Source organism: Pyricularia oryzae, chromosome 7, assembly GCF_000002495.2.
Source record: "Pyricularia oryzae 70-15 chromosome 7, whole genome shotgun sequence".
Lineage (NCBI taxonomy): Eukaryota > Fungi > Ascomycota > Sordariomycetes > Magnaporthales > Pyriculariaceae > Pyricularia > Pyricularia oryzae.
This window is the reverse complement of record NC_017854.1, coordinates 1,019,950-1,039,138: the sequence shown is the minus strand read 5'-3', so window position 1 is coordinate 1,039,138 and position 19,189 is coordinate 1,019,950. Positions and strand designations below refer to the sequence as shown.

Genomic DNA, 19,189 nt, shown 5'->3' with positions numbered 1-19,189 from the left:
GGGGCAGGGGGTGGTCAGGCTGACAGAAGCTCCAGTTTCTTTCGCCTGTGGGTGCGCGGTCCAAGACGAATCCACCCACGTACAGAATGGCATCCCCTCCAGTGGATGCGGGTTTTGGACGACGGCCCGCCGCTGTGATGGTGATGTTCACGGTCGGAACCAATGATGGCTTGCATGGGCTTGTCGAGGTGGGTCGCTGGTGAGATGACTGCTCGCTCAGCGACAAGTTAACAAGGCGGCCCAGTGGCCCACGAGTTTCCTGATCAATCTCCCCCGCCCAAGGCAGAAGACGACCAAAATTAGGCACTCGTCGCCCAGGGTCCCAATGTTGGTAAGGATGATCGCTGGAGCCACCGGGTGCTGCCTACGAATAACTGGATCGTCAATTGTTCGTATCGACAGCTCGAGGCATATGGCGCAGCCCTAGCAGGGTTTGTTTTCCTCTTCTGCAGACTTTTCCCTTGCCTGCTAGTATCGTGGCTGATTTCCCCAGTGGAGATGGTGACCCTTGTTGCATGAGGCCTGGGTAAAATACAATAGCCGATAGACTGCAGAAATGTTCTCGGCGAAATCCACCGTGGTAACACAGAGGCATGCTTTATACAGTAGGTAGCAATGTAGGTAGGTAGCAATGTAGGTAGGCAACCAATGTTTAATGTGGCGAGTGAGCTCACCCCAATCTATTCCAGGAGCCCCTCAATGTGTCAACGGACTGCTGGTCTGAGGATGTTCAATGAGGCGGTCTACGTCTTCACTTAAGTAGGTAGTCCGCTAGGTAATGCTGATAGACTAGTTGGCACAAGCGTTGAGAGCTGGATTCTCGGCACTGCTCCCAACCGGCGGCAGACATTGAACGACATAACAGGCCCACCGAACTCTACTGTAGCTTGGGATGCTTCCTTCCGTCTTACGGCCCCATACCCACCCTCGCCCAGCCTGACCTCCGCGTCTGAGGTAGTTGCTAGACGATGTCTTGCTGCGTTACATCGCCTACCCTCCCGTGCAGAGTTTCCAGCCGTTGTTGACTAAGGCCACCAATAATGACGTGCCTTGTACACCAACCAATTCATGTGAGGGGGCCAAACATCAGGTCTTACACCAAAGCCATGTCTCGTAAGACGTCGTTGTCGCGGCTATGCCCGTCTCCAGTTCCAGAACCGGAGCGTAAATTGAGGTTTCGCTTGAGGGCGTTTGCTGATACTTGGATAGCCAATAAAAAAGAAACAAATCGCTTTCCATTCCGTTTCCATTTTCCGCACCCCAATCCTGCCCTCATCAAAATAAAAATAAAAATGTAACAAAGTATGAACGGAATAGTTAGGTAGACAGTTGAGCATGAAAAAAAGATCAAAGGTATGCTGAAGACGAGTCTCCGGCTGACCGTATCAAAAAAGGACACGTCCACATGAAATGATATGAGGACCCAGAACTTATTTCCATTCTTCCCGAGCAGTCTGGAATTTGCTCTTTCCTTTGCTGAACAGTCCTTTGCCCGCCTTGCCGGCTGACTTGAAAAACTCCTTCCCCTTGGCACCCACCTGGCCACCGGAATGCCTAAACTCACTCGTGAGCTGCGATAGATTCGGCGCGCCGCTAAGAGGGCGACTAGTAGTTTCACCTCCACCCGAGGATGCCAAATTCGTGTTGCTTGCATTGACGTACTGCTGGTAGTATGGTTGCGGTTGCGTTAAATGCGCTGCTGACCCTCCTACTCGCTGGTTTTCAGCTTGACCGCCTGCAAAGTTGTTCACGTCTTCTCTAAGTGAAGATGAAGCATTTGCGTGCTCCGGACCAGCAGTCATGGCACCAAGCCATGGTGCAAGGCCAGAGTCGAGCTTGGCAAAGAGATTGCGTGTTTCTATCATGCGTTCAACGCGTTCTTCCGAGGTCGGCAGTGCCATTATCTCCCGGAATGTCCAAATTTTTACGCTTGGCGACTCGGGTGTCTGTGATTGCAAAGGAACACTTGTCAAGCCTGGCGCAATGTTGATCGGCGTAGATGGCTGATGTTCGTCGCGAGAATCTTCCGTTGTCGCCGTTGGGGATAACGCTGGGTGTTCCGCCTCCACAGGGCTGGTCGCGATTGTGATGAACTCCTTCTCTTCGGCCAGCGTTTTCTTATTTTCCTCTTGTGCTACCGATGTGTTTCGGTTATCAGAGAGAGCCGAAATAGGAGACGGTAACTCAAAGGGAGCCGTCTGGTTCCCAGGGCGATGCATGCTCGACTCGGAGACCTGGCGTTCCAAGTTCGGAGAACCTGATGAGATTGGACTTATCGCAGAGTTCTCCCGGGCAGGTGAGATAGGTGACGACAATAGCGCGTTTTCAGGTTGAGGAGGAATGATCGTCAGGCTCTTGGGCTCAGGCTCTGGGCTGGCCTTGGACGTCTCCGTTGGGATTACCAGGGCTGGGAGATCCGGGTTGGACGGAGAGTTGACCTCCTCTTGGCCGGCCTCCCAAGAAAACCTTTGACGCAGTTTGGCAGGATTATCGACTGACGGTTGTTTCTTATGCGTGTTCAAAGGCTTCGGGCTCATAGATCCCTCTGGCATATCATCGTCCAGGTTGGGAGTCGCTGGCAGCACCTTGCCCTTGAGTGGAGAAGTTGGCCGGCTGTCGAGCTTCTTCTGTGGAACAGGCTCTTCCTCCTCGGCCGCCTTCTCGTCGAACGAACCATAATAGTCGTACACATCCCCGAGGTAGGCGCTTTCCCGTGGCACCGAGTCGCCATGAGGCTTTCCGGCACCCAAAGTTTCGCTGGCTGCAACCTGGGGGCTCAACGATTTGATTATCTCGTCCGTGAGCTTGTCGCTCTCCTTGACGGCAGCGGTTGTGTCCATTGTGCCGGTTCTTGCAACCGGTTCAATCGTTGCCGACGGAACAGGTTTTCTCTGCGACACTTTTCTCGCCATCTCCGCCGATGCCCGTTTGTCGACTGCCAGTCCCAATCCAAGAGATTGATTGTTGGCATTTACGTCGTTGGTACCTGGTGTGGGGCTCGGGCTGTTCGACAGTGCGGGAGACACGCGGCCAATCGTGCCTTCCTCCTTGGGCGATTTTGTCACGCCCATATTGCCACCATCTTTCTCCGATACCTCCGCATGCTGCGGCTCTGCTTCAACTTTCTGTTCCTTCTTTGTCTCGTTCAACTCGCATGGCTTGGAAACATCCTCCGTGGTGGCTTTAGGGCCAACCGGCGGCTGGGCAGACAGTTCATGCTCTTTGGCAATCACTGGAACAGGCGGTTTATCCTCATCCTTGGCAGAAGTACTGAGAAAGTCGAACCCAAATGATGACATTCTTGCAAAATCGGGCAGCTTTGGGCTGCTAGAGTAGCGTCTCAATTCGTTCTCCCGTTCTTCATCTTGCGTGGCATCTGTCTGTGCGGTAGGCTTTGCATCTTGGCCTGAGCTGCTCATAATGTCTTTGTCACCCGTGGAAACAATCGCACTTTCTTTTGGAGTGGCTGAAGCTAACGTTTGGGGCTCTTTAGCGCCTCCAACACGGTCTTCAACTGTTTTGACCGTGCTTGCTGCTGACATCTCATCATGCAACCTGTCCGATTTTTGCGAAAACAATGCTGACCCTTCAGCACTGGCAGCGCCACCGGTCGCTGTATCGGTGGCGTTGGATGCGGTTTTGAGAATCTCCGTCTCATCTTTTGCATCTCGATCCCCTGTATCAAAGTTCAACTCCAGGTACTTTGGACCAGGCCCATTCGCGAAGCCATCTAAGCCATATTCACTCTTGCGCTCAGCTACAGTCTCGAGGCCAGCGGCTATAGCAGTGTGCAACGACTCAGCAGTTGCGTTTTCCTTATCAGAGCTAGGTCGCCCGATTTGCACAGGCGTATCAATAAGATTTACCGGCGATTTTATCGCAGGAGACTCTGCCCTCTCAACAGTGCCCGGCCTGCCCGTGGCACTGTCCACGCTGGGCCTGCCCGAATCAAGAGATTGGCGCTTCTTTTCTTTCTCCTCTTCCATACGGCGATAGATATCCGACGGACGGATCAAGGTTGGGGACTTGACGCCTCCTGGAGGTGAACGTGGCCCTTGAGGGGAAGCAGACCGCGGCTCCATCCAAGGCTTGACGTGGCCAGAGGCAGGTCTAGAGTTGGACTGTGAGCCGAGCCCATCTTGCGGCCGAGATCCAGTCGTCAAATCCGGTTGTCCATCCTTCGTATCGAGGCTGCTCTTGCGCGCGGGAAAGTTTTTCTCAGTTGCGCGAGCACTCTGAAAGCCGCCCGTCAGGCTGCTAGGGGATGCAACTGTCGGAGATGCCACTGTCGGAGATGTGGTGCCCTGTCTGGAGGGAAGGTTCGAAAAGGGTGGAGGACTTTGGACTGCTGGCGCCGAATGTAGGACCGGCGATTGAGCAGCAGACCCCGTTGGCCCGCCGAGGCCGCCGGCTGTAAACGAACGACGTTTGTCCGATGGCAGCGCTCCTGGGGAGATTCTACCTGTGGGCTGTTGTGTTTGGAGCTGCAGACTCGGCGGGCCCGACATGTTGCGCGCTCCAGCTGAAGGGAGCGATGAACGCATGTCCGGAGCCCCGGCGGTCGTTTGGCTCGTCCCATGGCATCCTGTCACCTGCCCCGGCAGGGGCGGTGCTGGTTCTTCCGGCTCATCATCGTAGTCGTTACCCCAATCATCGCCATCGTAATTCTGCGTGGGGGCGGTCACCCATTTCCTCGTCTTCGACCTGCCGATGTTCGTCTGGTATGGGTTCGAGGCTGTTGCGACGTTTCTAGAGGTTTCCGAAAAGTCGGCCTGGGTCAGCCCGGGCCGAGGATACCGCCGACGCAAAGGTTTGGTGCACATGCAACCCCATGTTCCGGGGGCATTTTGAGAGAGGGGGAGGGCCGGACTCACGTTGTATTGGGAAATGGCCTCCCGGGAATGTTGTTGCTCATTGTGACAAAAGACAGAAGGTGAACGGTATAGACTTTGGGTCTACTGCTGCAACATAGTTTTCGTAACGCTCAATGTAGCACGCATGCGCGGGTTGACGGCCCCGGGTCGAAAAAAGGTGCCAGGCGATGACGACGAGTGGCGCCCACTAGATTGGTAGCGACGACGTTGGCAGGTAGGCGCTAACTGGTGGGCGGGCACGGATTAGATGGGGGATTAGGATCAAATCAACCAGAACTAGGCTTTGTTTGCGACGGTGATGCTTGAGGACAACAGAATTATTATTTTTTTCTCGCTACTCGAGAATGCAAGAGAATAAAATTGGTCTCAGGATACGGGATGTCGGGCAGCGGCAAATTCGGAAATATCGTCACCTCCATTCCCATACCCCCATCATTCTCCAGCGACTCCGACCAATTTCATTGGGTTGTGACTAGCGTCCATTACGTGTTGGTAGGCGTGGCGCAGGGTTTCCGTAGGATGATGATCTTTCTTTAGCAATTGGGGCCAAGACAACAAGGCCCCAGGCAGAACGGCCACCTTTCTTCCGTCAACAGCCAATGGCTATTAGGAGAGAACCATGCACCCTGCCCAGCGGGCCACTACCACGACGGAACAGGTGCAATACTGCAAAAAAAAAAAAAAAAAACATTGTTTTGAATTTTTGACCTTAGTCGTTTCCAGCTATTTTCTCCCCGAGTCTCTTTTTTCTTGGTCAAATACGATGTCATGTTTTGGCATTCAGAGCGAGGACAATGCTGGGACGATGTGTCAAAACCCCCTCGCTCCTTGGGCCTATCTTTAATAGCCACTGCTGCGGATGGATGCCTCCCAAATCCCTGTTCACGAGGGACTTCTGATGGGGAGACAAATTTCGGCGATTTTTCGTGTTCAATTTTTTTGGGGTGTGGCAAGAGGCGGTACTTTTCTTGCAGGCCACATAAAACTACTAATACTCTGCAACTTGGCCACACGCTCTACCGTGATTGTTTACTTGTGGCACAATTTCTGGCAATGGCAAGACAATTTCCACGTGCTAAGTCCCCGATAATTGTATCCGGGTTGCCGGCTCGTCCGAGAAGAACCAAGATTTGTCATTTGACGACTTTTTGTTGTGAAAGCCTGCCTAATTTAACATGTGCCCAACTGACTAGTGGGATGCACAAATATCAGCTGCAGCCAAAGTCAGTATTTATCAGATATGCCACGCCAAAGGATATTTTAAGAAATAAATTAATTGTTCCATAGATGCCGATGTGAACTCTACACAACATGAGGAAATGCATAAACTGCATCTACTCAACCTGTGTGAGATTGCACGCTGTCCAACCTGCGGTCCTATCTAATGCTGCACAGATTCTTGCTTGAGACGTTTTGCCTCATCTTCCTTTTGGACCCTTTTTTCACATTGCCGCAGGAGACGGTCTGAATCCTCCCGGGTAAATTCTTTCCCTTGCATTTCCATGTTCCTCGTGAGCTCATAAATACAATCCTGAACTTTGGCCGGAAGATACATCTCCACAGCGATAGCGCTATATGCCAAAATAAGCGGAAGGGTGATTTGCAGACGCATTGTGTCGTGGCGATGTAAAACTCGTTGTGGAAGAAGAAAAACAAGAAAAAAAAAGATATTTATGTCGTTGAAACCAAGACAAGGAGTGAGACCTAATAAAAGTTGTGGAGGGAACCAATAACAAAATTATAATAGGATGATTGGAAGGGCGAAAGAAAACACAGTTTAAGGGACCTTGAGTGTTTGTATATTAGCAGATTGGCAAGACAAGGATCCAATCAAAGCTTTTGCTGGCCTTGAATGTCCAATATCCCAAAAACATATCAGAAATTCCGCATTTGGTATTGCATATTTAATGCCACGACAATACATGTGGTAAAATATTTACTCCGCTTCCTATTTTGGTTCCTCAACGCCGGAAAAAATTAATTGTATTTCTTAAATTATCGTTCTAAACTTGTAGCGGCAGGGAACATGATACTTCGACGTTGAAAGATAACTGGCGTAATCCAAAGTACTTGGCCATGACATATGCTTCAGAAAAGAATACTGCAACTGGTCAACGGATGCCATTATTCGGTGCCTATCGATTATTATTACTGTTTCGAACAGTACATCGAGCTCAAGTTCAAACTATGCACACTAATTGATAGCCCAGGACAGCTTGATAATCCCCGAGCATTGAGTAGATATCCTACAGAAAGCTCATATAAATTTGCCGGAGGAACTTGCGCCTTTGATGACCCTTTACGGACCCTTGTTACACTTGACCGAGCTGATCTGGTCGTTGAAGTCCTTGGGGAGCGTCTTCCTCTCACCCCTGGCAGTATAAGAGTGACCTCCGCAGTTCTCCCTCCTGTAGTTTTTTTCTGTCAGAAAACAAAGTTGCGTATTGCTCCGCAGAGCCAAACTTAAAACAACGATGAAAAAAAGAGAGATGCAAAATGAGGGCAAAATTGCAATCTTACTCGAAAAAGCTGCAGGTGCGTTCACCCGTGTCGAAGGAGCTGACCAGGTCATTCATGTGCTCCTCGACGTTGGCTGTATTTGGGAGTCTCGGTCAGTCGCGCGTCTGAAAGGCAAGGATGCAGATGACAGGCATCTTTAGGGTATATAATGAGCAACGAGTCAATAAGGGTTAGGCTTACTGCAGTCGTTGACATCAATGAACCAACAGTCACCATCCATGTTCTCATGAGGACAGAGCTTGATGGTAATTTGGTCCTGGCGGCCGGCGATGACGGCGGCGTTGGCTGCACCCCCGAAGAGGAGGCTGATGGCCACGGCTGAGAGAATTTGGAAAGTCTTCATTTTGTTGGTTTTGGGTGGTTTTTTTTTTCGCAGGTGCTTCTTGTTACATGAGAATGTGACAGAGGTGCGATTGGAGACTACAGTCCAAGTGGACGAAGAGAGCGGGCTGGTTATATACATGCCCACACATACCAAATTTCCGCTGGCCTCATAAGCTTAGAGGGCACGCAAGGCTGGAGCTTGATTCAGGGCGTGAACATCTTCAGCAGCCCAGACTTCTTCAAGGGCGTCAAAGGCTGAAGCTAAAAATGCGGTAGCATCAGGCTACTACGTAGGAGGCAAAATCAAAGTTTTGACAGATGCCCGTGCGGACTTTCGTACATGACTATAAGGTTGCAGCGAGGATGGCGCTTGCAGAGATCTGGATTTTGCAAGGCGATTTCTATTTCGTTGTTCTACTGACCACTGTATAAGTCTCTTATTTTTCTAACCATTTCCCCCTTTTGGCCTTGGACAAGCGCCAGCTGCCTTAGCCTCCTCATCGTGCTGCCAAGATGCGCGAGGCGCCTCGTGACCTGCAGCTTCCACACGACGCTCCACACGCTGGGTAGCGCCAGCCTCAAGTCCGCGTCTTCCTCCTCCGCGGCCTTGTACTCCTGCCACTGGTCCGCGTCGAGGCAGAGTTTGTAGAGGGTACAGTACGTCTTCCTCTCGTCCGGGCAGTCACGCGCCCTGCCGGCAAAGAGGAATTGAAACAACCTCTCCCAGACCCGACCTGATATGTAGTCGGGCAGCCTCGTCTGCTGCAACCACATGAGGGAGCGCTCGTACTGCGCCTTGGGCTTGGACTGGATGGTCTCGCGGGTCACAGCGAACTGGCTGCAGCACGGGGCGGCGACGACCTCGGGAACGGAGAAGTAGGCCGTCTTGTCCAGCGGCGCAAAGTTCTCGACCCAGGCCTGGTACATGTAGGGGGCCTCCTGACCGACGAGCTTGCCGTTGTTGGTGCCGGTCATGTTGATGCCGTACGGGCAGCCGCCCCTCCAGCCGACGCGCAGGTTGACGAACCCTCGCGCGCGCACCTGGTCGAGGTCCAGCCTCGTCAAGGCGTACGACAGGGATCCCAGCAGCAGAGGCTCCACGTGCCAGGCGTTATCCTCGGCGTGTATGAACAGGACGATGTCGGGAAGGTGGTCATAGTTCTCGACGATGTAGCTCAGGTATGTGGAGACCTCGTGGCCCTTGTTGAATCGGGGGTGGTACTCGGCGCTGTCGTCTCCAGCGACGTACTTCTTGACGTCGACGTGCGTCTTTGGCAGCCCTGTCATCTGCGCGAAGCTCGAGTTCGACATCCAGTCCGTCGTCCCGGCTGCCTGCTCCCGCGGTGTGGACACCATGACGACCTCGACGTGCGGGGGTGGGTTATACGGTTCGCGAGTGTATGTCTCAAGATCATTGGACACATAGTTCCGCCTCTTGTAGCACGAGCCGCCATATACACCTGGATAGCCACCGAGAAGACATTGGTATCGTAGGAATAGTATAAAGGTTCCCGCGAACAGCCCGACGACGACAAGCAAACGGAGCACGATTCGGTAGGCTCTCGAGGGGATGGACATGGGGGGTGGAAGGAACCATATGATGAAGAAGATTCAAGACCGAATACAAGAAAAAACAAATAACCAAAACAAAGGGCAAAGAAAGACCGTTGTGGAAGCTCGAGGTAAAATACCTAATGTGATTACATGAAGCAAAGGAACAATAAAATCTAGCACTGTGTCTAGGATGATCTGTATGAAAAGAACCAGAAAAAGAAGCCAAAAGAAGGACTCAATTGGTTAGTATTATAAAGAAGGGACGAGGTATGATGATGGAAAAGCCAAGTTATGCTGAAGAAAGCCGAAAGGGCAAAAACTCAATGCTACAACGGACGTCCAAGGAAACAAAGCTTGATCAACGCCTAGGTGACCAGCGAGACGGAGCATCCCGCCCCTCAACGTCTCTAGGTTATTTCGTCTCAGCTGCGTCCCCATTTGAGCTGGCAGCACTGCCTGCTCCAGAATGGTCAATGCATATTGTGATTACCGCAAGTTTCCTTGGTGGATGAAACCTCATCTATGTCAGGCAACGACTTGGCCCTGAACCAGAGGGCGGAGGGGGCTTCTTAGTGAACAAAGATGGATCCAGTTTTGATGTCCCGAAGCTTGTTATTCGAAAACCTAGACTCCAGATCCTTGGCGCCAGTAGCAAGGGATTAACAGGGTTGTTTTGGTAGAGTAGTACTGTAATTACCCCAACGAGAAAAGTCGGTACTGAGGCCACATACCGGCTTGTAGTGTACTGTATGGGGTACAAGCCATTAGGGTCTAGTTTGGGTATAGTAAAAAGTACCTCACATAGTATTCCCCAGCCGGGCCTTGTTTCGTTCCTGCAGTTTTTCTGCATTGTCAATGGAGCGCGGCGCCACCCGCAACATGTTCACTGGTCTGACCAATCAATCACTGCCGGCCCTTGTTGCGGTGACTAGCGAACCCCTATCTTGGCCTCGTTACTCAGCTTTACGAAGCTCGGCACATTGAGATTGACAAAACTACTTCGTAGGGAAACAAAACAGATAAGAGGCTGCAGGCATCATTGTTGGAGAATCGCTTTGATGCGTGATGTTTGAATTGAATCGGTGGATGCACAAAAATAGCAATTTGGAACCATGCTAAAGATGAGATAAAAAGATGCAAGAAAGGAAGTTGCCAGGCAGTTTACACGTGATTTCATATTTCAAAATTCTGGCCCACCGTGTCAATATTTCCTTGGCGTTCTCTTCTTCAATCTAGGATCATCATGGGTATTGTTGCCTGAGGCATGAATGCAGTCAGACATGCTGGCGGCTCCTTGAAACGAAAATAGACACCACGCTGGCGGCTTAGCTGCTTGGAGTCAGGTCCCATCACAATTGAGACGCAGCATTCGGTGACCTATTCAATTCCATCCCCGCGGTACTTGGTGTTCTTCTGTAAAAATACATTCATCCACTTTTCTGTGACTTTCACTTTTTGCTAGACAGCCGGCAGTAGTTTCCTTCTTCAAGACCCCTTGCCTCTTTGTATCTTTTTATCCCTTGTTTCGCCTGAAGTCTGACATCTGGCATAAACGTCATTCATTGTCACCTACCTACCTTACCTACCCACATACTTGCGAACCGTTTCCTCCAACAAACAAAAAGGACACACATCACGCCGAACGAGTTGAAACTTTGCGACGAAACGATATATCACACAAAACCCGAGCCGTATTTCTTCGTAAATCCGCATCGAACATCGCATCTAGACTGCACAAATACCTCGGGCGACGAACAAGCTTCCGTTCACTCCAGGCCCGACCATCCCGGACGAATATCCGATCAGCCTCGCACATTTCGGGGACAGTTCTGCCAAGATGGCCGTCGCGTCGGTCCAAGACCGGACCGCCGAGTTCAAATCGGTGTTGGCCCAGGCCCAGAAGCGACAAGCAAACGCGAAAGCAAGCGCGCAACGGCGCTCCCTTCTGACCGATGCGCAAAAGGCAGACGCGAACGGCGCGCCACCCAGGAGGTCCGAGTTTGCGCGCAGGGCTGCAGAGATTGGCCGCGGAATAGCAGCGACCATGGGGAAACTGGAGAAATTAGCGCAGCTGGCCAAGAGGAAGACGCTGTTCGACGACAGGCCGGTCGAGATCAACGAGCTCACGTTCATAATCAAGCAAGACCTGTCATCGCTCAATCAGCAGATCTCGGGACTGCAGCAGCTGTCAAGGCAACAACACCCCAAGGCCGATCAGGAAGGCGAGCACAACAAGAACGTCGTCTTCCTGCTGCAAGGGAAGCTGACCGATGTGTCGGCCAACTTCAAGGACGTGCTCGAGGTGCGGACCAAGAACATCCAGGCATCAAGATCGCGCACAGAAAACTTCATCTCCTCAGTCTCTCAGCATGCGCAACAACCAGTGCTGCAATCCTCAGCTAGCCCGCTCTACGGCACGCCAAATAGGGGAACACCGTCGCCGGGCGTGGATTTGTTGACGCTCAACCCGCCGGGCGGGAAGGGCATGGGAGGTGGACCGGTCGGCGACGAGCAGCTCATGCTGATGGAGGAGGCGCAGCCACAAAACGCCTACATCCAGCAGCGAGGCGAGGCCATCGAGGCCATCGAAAAGACCATTGCCGAGCTTGGTGGCATATTTGGGCAGCTGGCCGGTATGGTTTCTGAACAGAGCGAGATGATCCAAAGGATAGACGCCAACACAGAAGATGTGGTTGACAACGTCGAGGGCGCGCAACGCGAGCTGCTGAAATATTGGAGCCGCGTTTCGGGTAACCGCATGTTGATAGCCAAGATGTTTGGCGTGCTAATGATATTCTTTCTGTGAGTACCTCTTTACCCGCGGTCTGGTGTTGACAACCCACACAAGCTCGTCTTTCTAACCTCAAGTCTTGCAGATTATGGGTTCTCATTGCGGGATAGGGATATGTTTAAACAAGCTAAATTCGAGCGTAACAAGAGCGGCACTATCATGCTTTTTTGGATCGTCGTGAGGGCGACGGCGACAAGTTTTTTTTTCTTTCCCCATATTACCTTCGCAAAACCTGGGGTTTGTAACACTATCTTATTTATTGCATCTTCGTCGTCTTCGCACCTGGCCCGAAGGACACCGGGTACAACCACTTCACATAGAAAGGCCGCATTTTCCTTTTTACCAACTCTTTCAATTTGTATACCATTTCTCTAAAGTACCTACGAAAAAGGCCTTTTGGTCGAGCATGCTATTGCGTGTTATCCACATCGTCCCAAAGTTTTGTCCACGTCAACACCCACTGTTACAATATGCAAGTAGTTACAGAGGGATGGAATAGTTGACACGCAGCCACAATGTTTTCGTCATGGCTTTTTCGGTCAAACCAAGCCCGAGTGGACTCAGTGGAGAGGGTTGAGATTTTCCGGGCTGGGCTGTTACTCATGACACGCATTGTACCCCCCGCAATCGTGGGGGGGTCATTGGCCGAAGCTCTCCAGGTCTCGGCTATCTTGGATTCTGCTTCAGTAGCACAATGGGTTGCGACAGTGAGCGGAAGACGCCCGAGTCATTACCTGAACATCACTCGACCTCGTCATATCTTGTGAGAACAGCCAAACCGAACAAGAGACAAAGGTACGGGAAGAGCTGGGCCATTTTGCATTTAGTTGAGAGTCTAGCCAAAGCTGAGTAGAACTGGTTTAGCAAAGGAAAATGGAGTAAAACAATATGTGCTGGAGATTAAGAAATCAGGTCGGGGCAGATTTCCGGGTAGCTATCGGGACTTTACCCGAAAGCACAACACGATGCTCCCCTTGCCGGTGACGGAACACGTGTAGGAGGGGCTCTGCTTGTTTCCTTCTATGGGATCCGGTTTCGTCATTGACCATTTATCCCGGGCGTCCCTACCCCTCTGCCGGTAACAAAAGGACGTGTCGTGTTTAAATTTTTGACTTCTTTGCCGGCGCAAACCTCTGCCAACCCAAATTTTCAGCTTACAGTAGACATAGAATAGAGACGAAAAAGATACCCAAAAAGCAATAATCGAAATGGCTGACAAGGACTTTACGCTCAACACTGGCGCCAAGATCCCCGCCTTTGGTCTCGGTATGTTTACCTTGTCTTTGCAGGGAATCGCATTAAAAAGAAAAAAAAGCCCAGGGACCTCTGTTGCGAAACGAAAGGAAATATTTATTAACCAAGGAGTGAGTCGCCACGAAAAACAGGCACCTGGCAAGGCGACAAGGGCGTCATCAAGGAGGCCGTCCTGACGGCCATCAAGAGCGGCTACAGGCTCATCGACGGCGCCTACGTCTACGGCAACGAGGAGGAGGTCGGCCAGGGCATCCGCGAGGCCATCTCGTCGGGCATCGTCAAGCGCGAGGACCTCTTTGTCGTCTCCAAGTGCTGGGCCACCTACACCACCCGCTGCGAGCTCGGCCTCGACCAGTCGCTCAAGCTGTTGGGCCTGGACTATGTCGACCTGTACCTCGTTGTATGTTGTGTTTTGGCTTCTGTCCTGCTGCTTGGTGGGATATGGGGTGAGACAGCAGAACAAAACTGACGTGGGGCTTTTTGTGATGAATAGCACTGGCCCATCTTGATGAACCCCGAAGGTGAGATTCCCCTTTTTGCTTGAGATTCTGCTTGTCTTGTTCAAAGTATCATCACAACTGACAATGATTCAGGCAACGATGAGAAGTTCCCCAAGCACGCCGACGGCTCTCGGGACATCATTCACACCCACAACCACGTCGACACGTGGAAGCTGATGGAGAAGCTCCCGGCGACTGGCAAGACCAAGGCTGTCGGTGTTTCCAACGTAAGTAGATGCATTTTGGCCCCATGCCCACACATTCCTTTTTTCTTTTTTTTTTTTTTACACACCAAACTCCACGCTCAATCCTTTGGCGCTGACAACAACACACCTATAAAATAGTACAGCAAGGCCTGGCTTGAGCAGCTCCTGCCCCACGCCACCACCGTTCCGGCCGTCAACCAGGTCGAGAACCACCCGCAGCTTCCCCAGCAGGAGCTCGTCGACTTCTGCAAGGAGAAGGGCATCCACATCATGGCCTATTCGCCCCTGGGTAGCACCGGTGGCCCTCTGCTGACGGCGGAGCCCGTCGTCAAGATCGCCGAGAAGCACAGCATCTCGCCTGCTGCTGTTTTGCTCGGCTACCAGAGTAAGTTACCGCCACCTTCCCTCGTGTCGCACCGTTTGTGACACCGTTTTTCGTACGTGAAACTTCTGACACAGCCGAACCCATCAGTCGCTCGCGGAATCACCGTCATCCCCAAGTCGGTCAACCCGGACCGCATCAAGGCCAACGCTCAGCTCAAGGACCTCGACGCCGAAGACATGAAGCTGCTCAACGACTACTCGGAGCAGCTGGCCAAGGACGGCAAGCTGAACCGCTACGTCTTCCCTCCGTTCGGCACTGACTTTGGCTTCCCCGACAAGGTTGGCCAATAGAGCATCCCTGAAAGGGTGATGCACAGGTGTTTTTAACAAGTATGAGAAGCATTGCATGCGTTGAGGGGGGAAACTTGCAGAAAGAGTATCTGTGTATAGATCCACAACGGCTTTAGCAAATTTTACATGTTCACACCTGCCTCACTTGGACAATCTTTTGTCAATGCTTTAGGTAATTTTGCTCGTAACCTGTTCACCCTCCAGCTTTTCTTCTCGCCTATTATTCAACGGTACATCTAGTTGCCAGTGTACATTGCATTTTTCTCCCAGGGAACGCCGAACATGTGCGAGACGAAGCACAGATCCTGAGTCCAAGTCTCGGGGCTCGCGCGTATAACCGGACCTGCAGTAGCCTTTTTGTTAGTGCCAGACCAGATTTTCTGGGAGAATAATTTACTGTATGATAGCCGAGAAAGGAAGCAACTCTAGGGCTAGAGCCACGGCGTTTGATGCTGCATGAAAACTTACAAGCCTCGTCAATGACCATGGCGTAGCTCTGCACAATGGCCTGTCTAATTGAATTGGAAAGGAAACCAAGCGAGCATTCAAGCTTTTGCTTGCTCGAAAAGTCCACGCCAGCCTTAGTGGCATAGGCTAGCCATTGGGTGACAAGATGACGGGCGCTCTTGTGGAGGTCAACCACGTATTCCGGCAGCGAGAAGCGGACCTGGGTTCAAAAGTCAGCTGCATGTAACAACCCCTGAGCGGTACTTAGATAGCAGTCAAGATATACAATTTCACAAGATATACTGGGTATTACTTGCCTTCATACAGTTCTGTCTGGCATACCGCTCTCTGTCTTTGCAAATATCCTCGCACTCGTGTAGCAGGACAAACACGACAAGGAAGAGCGTGTAGAGGGTTGAAGGGTTGCCATCGGCGCAGAGCATAGCTTTGAGAGACTGGAGAAACTGCGCCTGGAGTGGTCTGGTTGCATGGTCAAGCAGACAGCCCACGGTTTGCACCACTTGCCTCGGCGTGGAGATCTTGCCATGAAGCGGATATCCCTCCTCATGGATAGGCTCCATACCCAGAGTCTCGTAGCCGCATAGCCAGCTCGATCCCACGGTGTTACCTTGAAAAATAGTCCAAGTTAGCTTATCGCCGTTAATGGGGGGTTTTGGGCATGGGCTTGTAGAGACTGACGTATTCCAAACCAGAGTTGCGAGTATTGCTCAAGGAGCTTCAACTGCTGGCTCTTGGGAGAATCATTGCCATGTTGCAGCTCGGAAAGCCAGTCTGCCACACAGGAATATACCAGCTGAACAGCAGGATGAGAATGACGCACCGCCTCCACAAAGCAGTTGCTATTGTTGCGAATGTACTGCTTAATGTGGGAAACAGCTTCCGGAATGTCTGCAACTGCATACGGAGCCAGCGGGGTGCTACGGGACCTTCCACCAGGGTCAATCCAAGTCCGTGACAGTGCATCATTTTCCCCCGGGACGAACCGTCGGACTTGAAAGCTCATTGGTTGGGGGCATAGACCAAGGGAGATCTCGATAGTCTTCACCTCTGAGTCCTGCCATGTTGGTTCTTCCTCAATCCCACGGCTCGTGAGACTGAGAGATCCCGGCCTGAGGAAGTTCAGGTCTAGGAGATTCGGCTGGAAGCTCGCTTCGCCCATTCTGAACTCGACCAAGCCAAATGAAGCCTGCGACCTCGATCCAAGAAGATAGCTGGGTTGGCTGGGCGGACAACACCGACACGTGCTGAGGCAGATTCTAGGTATGACCAAGAATAGAGTCTGTGGGAAGCAGTCAGACCAACAGAAAGCTTAAGCAAATTTAAAAAGGTGACCTCGTTGCCACAAAATCTCGAAATCTTTGGGTGTCCGTTCGACCTTTTTATGTACATTTGAAGCGCGAGCGCGATCAATCCCCCAAGCAAATGTCCGGAGCAACCCTGGGCGAACCATGTGCTAAAAAGTAAGCAGAGTTGGTTCCTTGGTGGAAATATACCTAGGGTAGGCAAATAGCACATGATAATCCATTTCGTATGCATTGTTACACCCAAAGCTGCTTGAGACCGGTGAGTTCGAAATGCTCAGTGACATAAGGTGACCAAGTCATGCCGCCTGATTGGCAATAAACTTGTGGGAAACACCACAGCATGGAGTTAAAATGAAGGGTGCACAAGCTTGAGAATCCTGCTGTCAGCGAGATATTCCAATAGCAACACGGTCGGAAAAACGAGAGTAGGATACTTCGGGTGCCTGTATATTTAATGGGTGATTATCCAGTAGTAGGTAGGTACTTGGGTGATAGTTAGGTGGTAGGTAAGGTACCTACCTAGGCTGAAGACTTCGAGGACTGGGGGGAGACGTAAAGACTGACTCGTTGTTATCCAAGAAATATGGGAGGAGCGCCCAGCCCCCCGGTTTAGACGGGCGCCTGATGGCAGGATCCGAAGGAACCCCTCTCGTCCCGGCTACCCGTCTCTTGCCCTTATTGACGCCATGAACGCATTGAAACATCTGCATGAGGGCGGATCCATTCGTTTGTCAGTCAAAGTCAAATAAGGATGTTCCTCTCGACGTACAGCACATTCATTATGAAATGTTAGTCATTGCATGTTTTGTACGATGTTGTGTGGAATCGGTTATCTATGCCATAGTACCTTTAATCTATAGGTAAGGTAGGTATCTATTCACGGCTCCTCTTCCCACATTTCTCCAGGGTTGATCCTGCGCCTTGACAGGGAGCTGTTTGCTTCGCTTGCTGTCAATACCGTTTTCATCCATTCGAAGACTTCCCAATGAAGGTGGGTGGCACCTACGCACCATCGGAACCAATTTATGCATAATATAGTATCTTACCATCCTAGTATACGGGTAGCCGCTTTTTGGACCAGAGTCTAGATCGTCTAGATCCAGTTGCAGGCTGCGGCCAACAGTCCCTGGGCTGGATCTTTTGACAAGAATACGGCAACATTGCAACGATAAACAGAACCACGGAGACGGGCTATGACCGCAAGTTCCAACCCAGAAGAGATGCAAATCTGTCATAATATGATCTGTCACATTTCTTTCCCGAAAACCATGCCTTGTTTGCTTTGCTCTGCGAACACTCATTCGTCTAGCAAACTACTTCCCCTCAATTTCAGTTGCCCGCCGAGATTCCTCTCCGGTCAACCAAAGCATGCACTGCACCAGATTCCACAAAAGCTCCCATGACTGAGCTTTGGCGAGACAAATCCTGCCTCACTGGCCTGTGGCCAGTCTGTCTTCACTGCAATAGGTCCCAGAACTCGAGACAAAAAGTGATTTTGATGCGGATCGCAAGCATGGATACGGTAGCGGTGAACCTCGTTCAGACATGGGCAAACTCCTCGACGTCATCAGTCTGAGCATAATATCCCGAGCTTCATTAGATCTGGGACGGTGCAGGATTCAACTATGGAGTATATCAAGGCGAAACTGGACGTGAATTGCCGAGGTTGTGTCTACCTTGGCCGCAACTCATAAGTGATTTCTTTCAGTTTTCTCATGTATCAGCCCTGCGATATGGTTTCTGATAGTCGGCCAACTTACGAAAGCAAAGAAGGGGACGCCAAAGGCAGAAGAGTCTAAATCCTAACTCAGATATTCGAGTTTCAAGAAATGGGTTGCTACCCTTTCCTGCTCAAATTGCCAGGAAGTGCTAGGAAGTGGTGACAGCGCATATAGGAGAAAGAGGATTTCTTGAAATGCCTCTAGAGACTCAAGCGAGACCGGTGAAGGGTTTTTTCTTCTTCTTCTTTTTTGCCCCTCCAACAAAAAGCAAAGCGACATCAAAAGTGGAGGAAGACCAATAACCGATGGAAGCCCAATGCAGCCGTCCATAGTGTCCACATGGCAAACATGATGGTAAAATCCTCCGGCCATAGGACATGGCATTGCCCTCTTTACCCAACAACAGAGTAAAAGTAAAGGTTTGCCATCCGGTGGGAATCTCCCAAAAAAAAAAAAAAAAAAAAAAAAAAACAGCCCTCCCTTGGAACGCCATCAACCAAAAGTACCAGGAGACGGTAAAGAGCGGCAAAGTCGGCCTGTATCCGTATATGAGTTTGACCTCGATATGTACGGAATATCGTTTGGATTGCTCGAGTGGGCCGAAGCAAACATCGAACCGAACCACCGTCATGACCTTACATGATACCCGCTAACACCCCTACTCGAGCCCCCTCTCCCTTGAGTGGAAAAAAAAAGTTAAACGGATGGATGCAGTCCTAACTGCTGTTTAAAATTTCCCGGCAAGTCGACCTGAAGCGAGACACCCATGCAGTAAATTCAGGAGGAAAAGGGCTTGGCAGATGCAGTGTACCCTGATAGATGAGGGATGAAGTGCAGAACGGGAGGTGAGGCCGGCAGACGGGTGACTTGTGGACGGCGTGGACATCCTATTTCACCCGAGGCCGGCGATCAAGTGGCCTACATACTTTGGAAATGACACAATTGTGATTGGGCTAGGTGTACATCGATGTGACCGGTTTTCTGTCGTTGGTTCTATG

At 51.2% G+C, this 19,189-nt stretch overlaps 8 protein-coding genes across 8 annotated transcripts; 3 read left to right on the top strand and 5 right to left on the bottom strand.

Moving 5' to 3' along the window:
• Nucleotides 1-231: 231 nt before the first annotated feature.
• On the bottom strand, nt 232-5,230 carry MGG_02917 (uncharacterized protein). The gene is made up of 2 exons (XM_003720755.1): nt 4,875-5,230; nt 232-4,749 (listed from the first exon to the last, which is right to left on the bottom strand). Exons 1-2 carry the CDS (start codon nt 4,913-4,915, stop codon nt 1,431-1,433), a joined length of 3,360 nt encoding a protein of 1,119 aa, XP_003720803.1. The 5' UTR covers nt 4,916-5,230; the 3' UTR covers nt 232-1,430.
• A 991-nt stretch (nt 5,231-6,221) lies between these two features.
• On the bottom strand, nt 6,222-6,601 carry MGG_17926 (uncharacterized protein). The gene has a single exon (XM_003720754.1). The coding sequence runs from the start codon at nt 6,484-6,486 to the stop codon at nt 6,256-6,258; it is 231 nt and encodes a 76-aa protein (XP_003720802.1). The 5' UTR covers nt 6,487-6,601; the 3' UTR covers nt 6,222-6,255.
• Nucleotides 6,602-7,143: 542 nt separating this feature from the next.
• Nucleotides 7,144-7,790, bottom strand: MGG_02918 (uncharacterized protein). Its single transcript, XM_003720753.1, has 3 exons — nt 7,575-7,790; nt 7,395-7,467; nt 7,144-7,282 (listed from the first exon to the last, which is right to left on the bottom strand). Exons 1-3 carry the CDS (start codon nt 7,735-7,737, stop codon nt 7,174-7,176), a joined length of 345 nt encoding a protein of 114 aa, XP_003720801.1. The 5' UTR covers nt 7,738-7,790; the 3' UTR covers nt 7,144-7,173.
• Nucleotides 7,791-7,922: 132 nt separating this feature from the next.
• MGG_02919 (uncharacterized protein) lies at nt 7,923-9,296 on the bottom strand (the record flags this gene model as incomplete). Its single annotated transcript, XM_003720752.1, has 2 exons — nt 7,923-7,979; nt 8,169-9,296. 2 exons carry the CDS (start codon nt 9,294-9,296, stop codon nt 7,923-7,925), a joined length of 1,185 nt encoding a protein of 394 aa, XP_003720800.1.
• A 1,318-nt stretch (nt 9,297-10,614) lies between these two features.
• MGG_02920 (integral membrane protein sed5) lies at nt 10,615-12,509 on the top strand. Its single transcript, XM_003720751.1, has 2 exons — nt 10,615-12,074; nt 12,149-12,509. Exons 1-2 carry the CDS (start codon nt 11,110-11,112, stop codon nt 12,171-12,173), a joined length of 990 nt encoding a protein of 329 aa, XP_003720799.1. The 5' UTR covers nt 10,615-11,109; the 3' UTR covers nt 12,174-12,509.
• A 593-nt stretch (nt 12,510-13,102) lies between these two features.
• Nucleotides 13,103-14,837, top strand: MGG_02921 (uncharacterized protein). Its single transcript, XM_003720750.1, has 6 exons — nt 13,103-13,329; nt 13,449-13,717; nt 13,811-13,838; nt 13,911-14,044; nt 14,162-14,408; nt 14,496-14,837. The coding sequence occupies exons 1-6, from the start codon at nt 13,272-13,274 to the stop codon at nt 14,696-14,698; spliced, it is 939 nt and encodes a 312-aa protein (XP_003720798.1). The 5' UTR covers nt 13,103-13,271; the 3' UTR covers nt 14,699-14,837.
• MGG_02922 (uncharacterized protein) lies at nt 14,574-16,538 on the bottom strand. The gene is made up of 4 exons (XM_003720749.1): nt 15,845-16,538; nt 15,463-15,773; nt 15,167-15,365; nt 14,574-15,041 (listed from the first exon to the last, which is right to left on the bottom strand). Exons 1-4 carry the CDS (start codon nt 16,323-16,325, stop codon nt 14,935-14,937), a joined length of 1,098 nt encoding a protein of 365 aa, XP_003720797.1. The 5' UTR covers nt 16,326-16,538; the 3' UTR covers nt 14,574-14,934.
• Nucleotides 16,539-18,539: 2,001 nt separating this feature from the next.
• MGG_17925 (uncharacterized protein) lies at nt 18,540-18,844 on the top strand (the record flags this gene model as incomplete). Its single annotated transcript, XM_003720748.1, has 3 exons — nt 18,540-18,545; nt 18,598-18,604; nt 18,666-18,844. 3 exons carry the CDS (start codon nt 18,540-18,542, stop codon nt 18,842-18,844), a joined length of 192 nt encoding a protein of 63 aa, XP_003720796.1.
• Between the last annotated feature and the right edge of the window lie 345 nt (nt 18,845-19,189).

Coding starts and splice junctions, on each gene's coding strand:
- MGG_02917 (XM_003720755.1), bottom strand. CDS start 4,915: ATGAGCAACAACATTCCCGGGAGGCCATTTCCCAATACAAC. Junction 4,750..4,874: donor AGGCCATTTCCCAATACAAC/GTGAGTCCGGCC, acceptor GGAAACCTCTAG/AAACGTCGCAACAGCCTCGA.
- MGG_02918 (XM_003720753.1), bottom strand. CDS start 7,737: ATGAAGACTTTCCAAATTCTCTCAGCCGTGGCCATCAGCCTCCTCTTC. Junction 7,468..7,574: donor CATTGATGTCAACGACTGCA/GTAAGCCTAACC, acceptor TCCCAAATACAG/CCAACGTCGAGGAGCACATG. Junction 7,283..7,394: donor CGCACCTGCAGCTTTTTCGA/GTAAGATTGCAA, acceptor AAAAAACTACAG/GAGGGAGAACTGCGGAGGTC.
- MGG_02920 (XM_003720751.1), top strand. CDS start 11,110: ATGGCCGTCGCGTCGGTCCAAGACCGGACCGCCGAGTTCAAATCGGTG. Junction 12,075..12,148: donor GTGCTAATGATATTCTTTCT/GTGAGTACCTCT, acceptor CAAGTCTTGCAG/ATTATGGGTTCTCATTGCGG.
- MGG_17926 (XM_003720754.1), bottom strand. CDS start 6,486: ATGCGTCTGCAAATCACCCTTCCGCTTATTTTGGCATATAGCGCTATC.
- MGG_02921 (XM_003720750.1), top strand. CDS start 13,272: ATGGCTGACAAGGACTTTACGCTCAACACTGGCGCCAAGATCCCCGCC. Junction 14,045..14,161: donor AGGCTGTCGGTGTTTCCAAC/GTAAGTAGATGC, acceptor CCTATAAAATAG/TACAGCAAGGCCTGGCTTGA. Junction 14,409..14,495: donor TGTTTTGCTCGGCTACCAGA/GTAAGTTACCGC, acceptor CGAACCCATCAG/TCGCTCGCGGAATCACCGTC.
- MGG_02922 (XM_003720749.1), bottom strand. CDS start 16,325: ATGGGCGAAGCGAGCTTCCAGCCGAATCTCCTAGACCTGAACTTCCTC. Junction 15,366..15,462: donor CCAGACAGAACTGTATGAAG/GCAAGTAATACC, acceptor TTTTGAACCCAG/GTCCGCTTCTCGCTGCCGGA. Junction 15,042..15,166: donor CATGGTCATTGACGAGGCTT/GTAAGTTTTCAT, acceptor AGGCTACTGCAG/GTCCGGTTATACGCGCGAGC.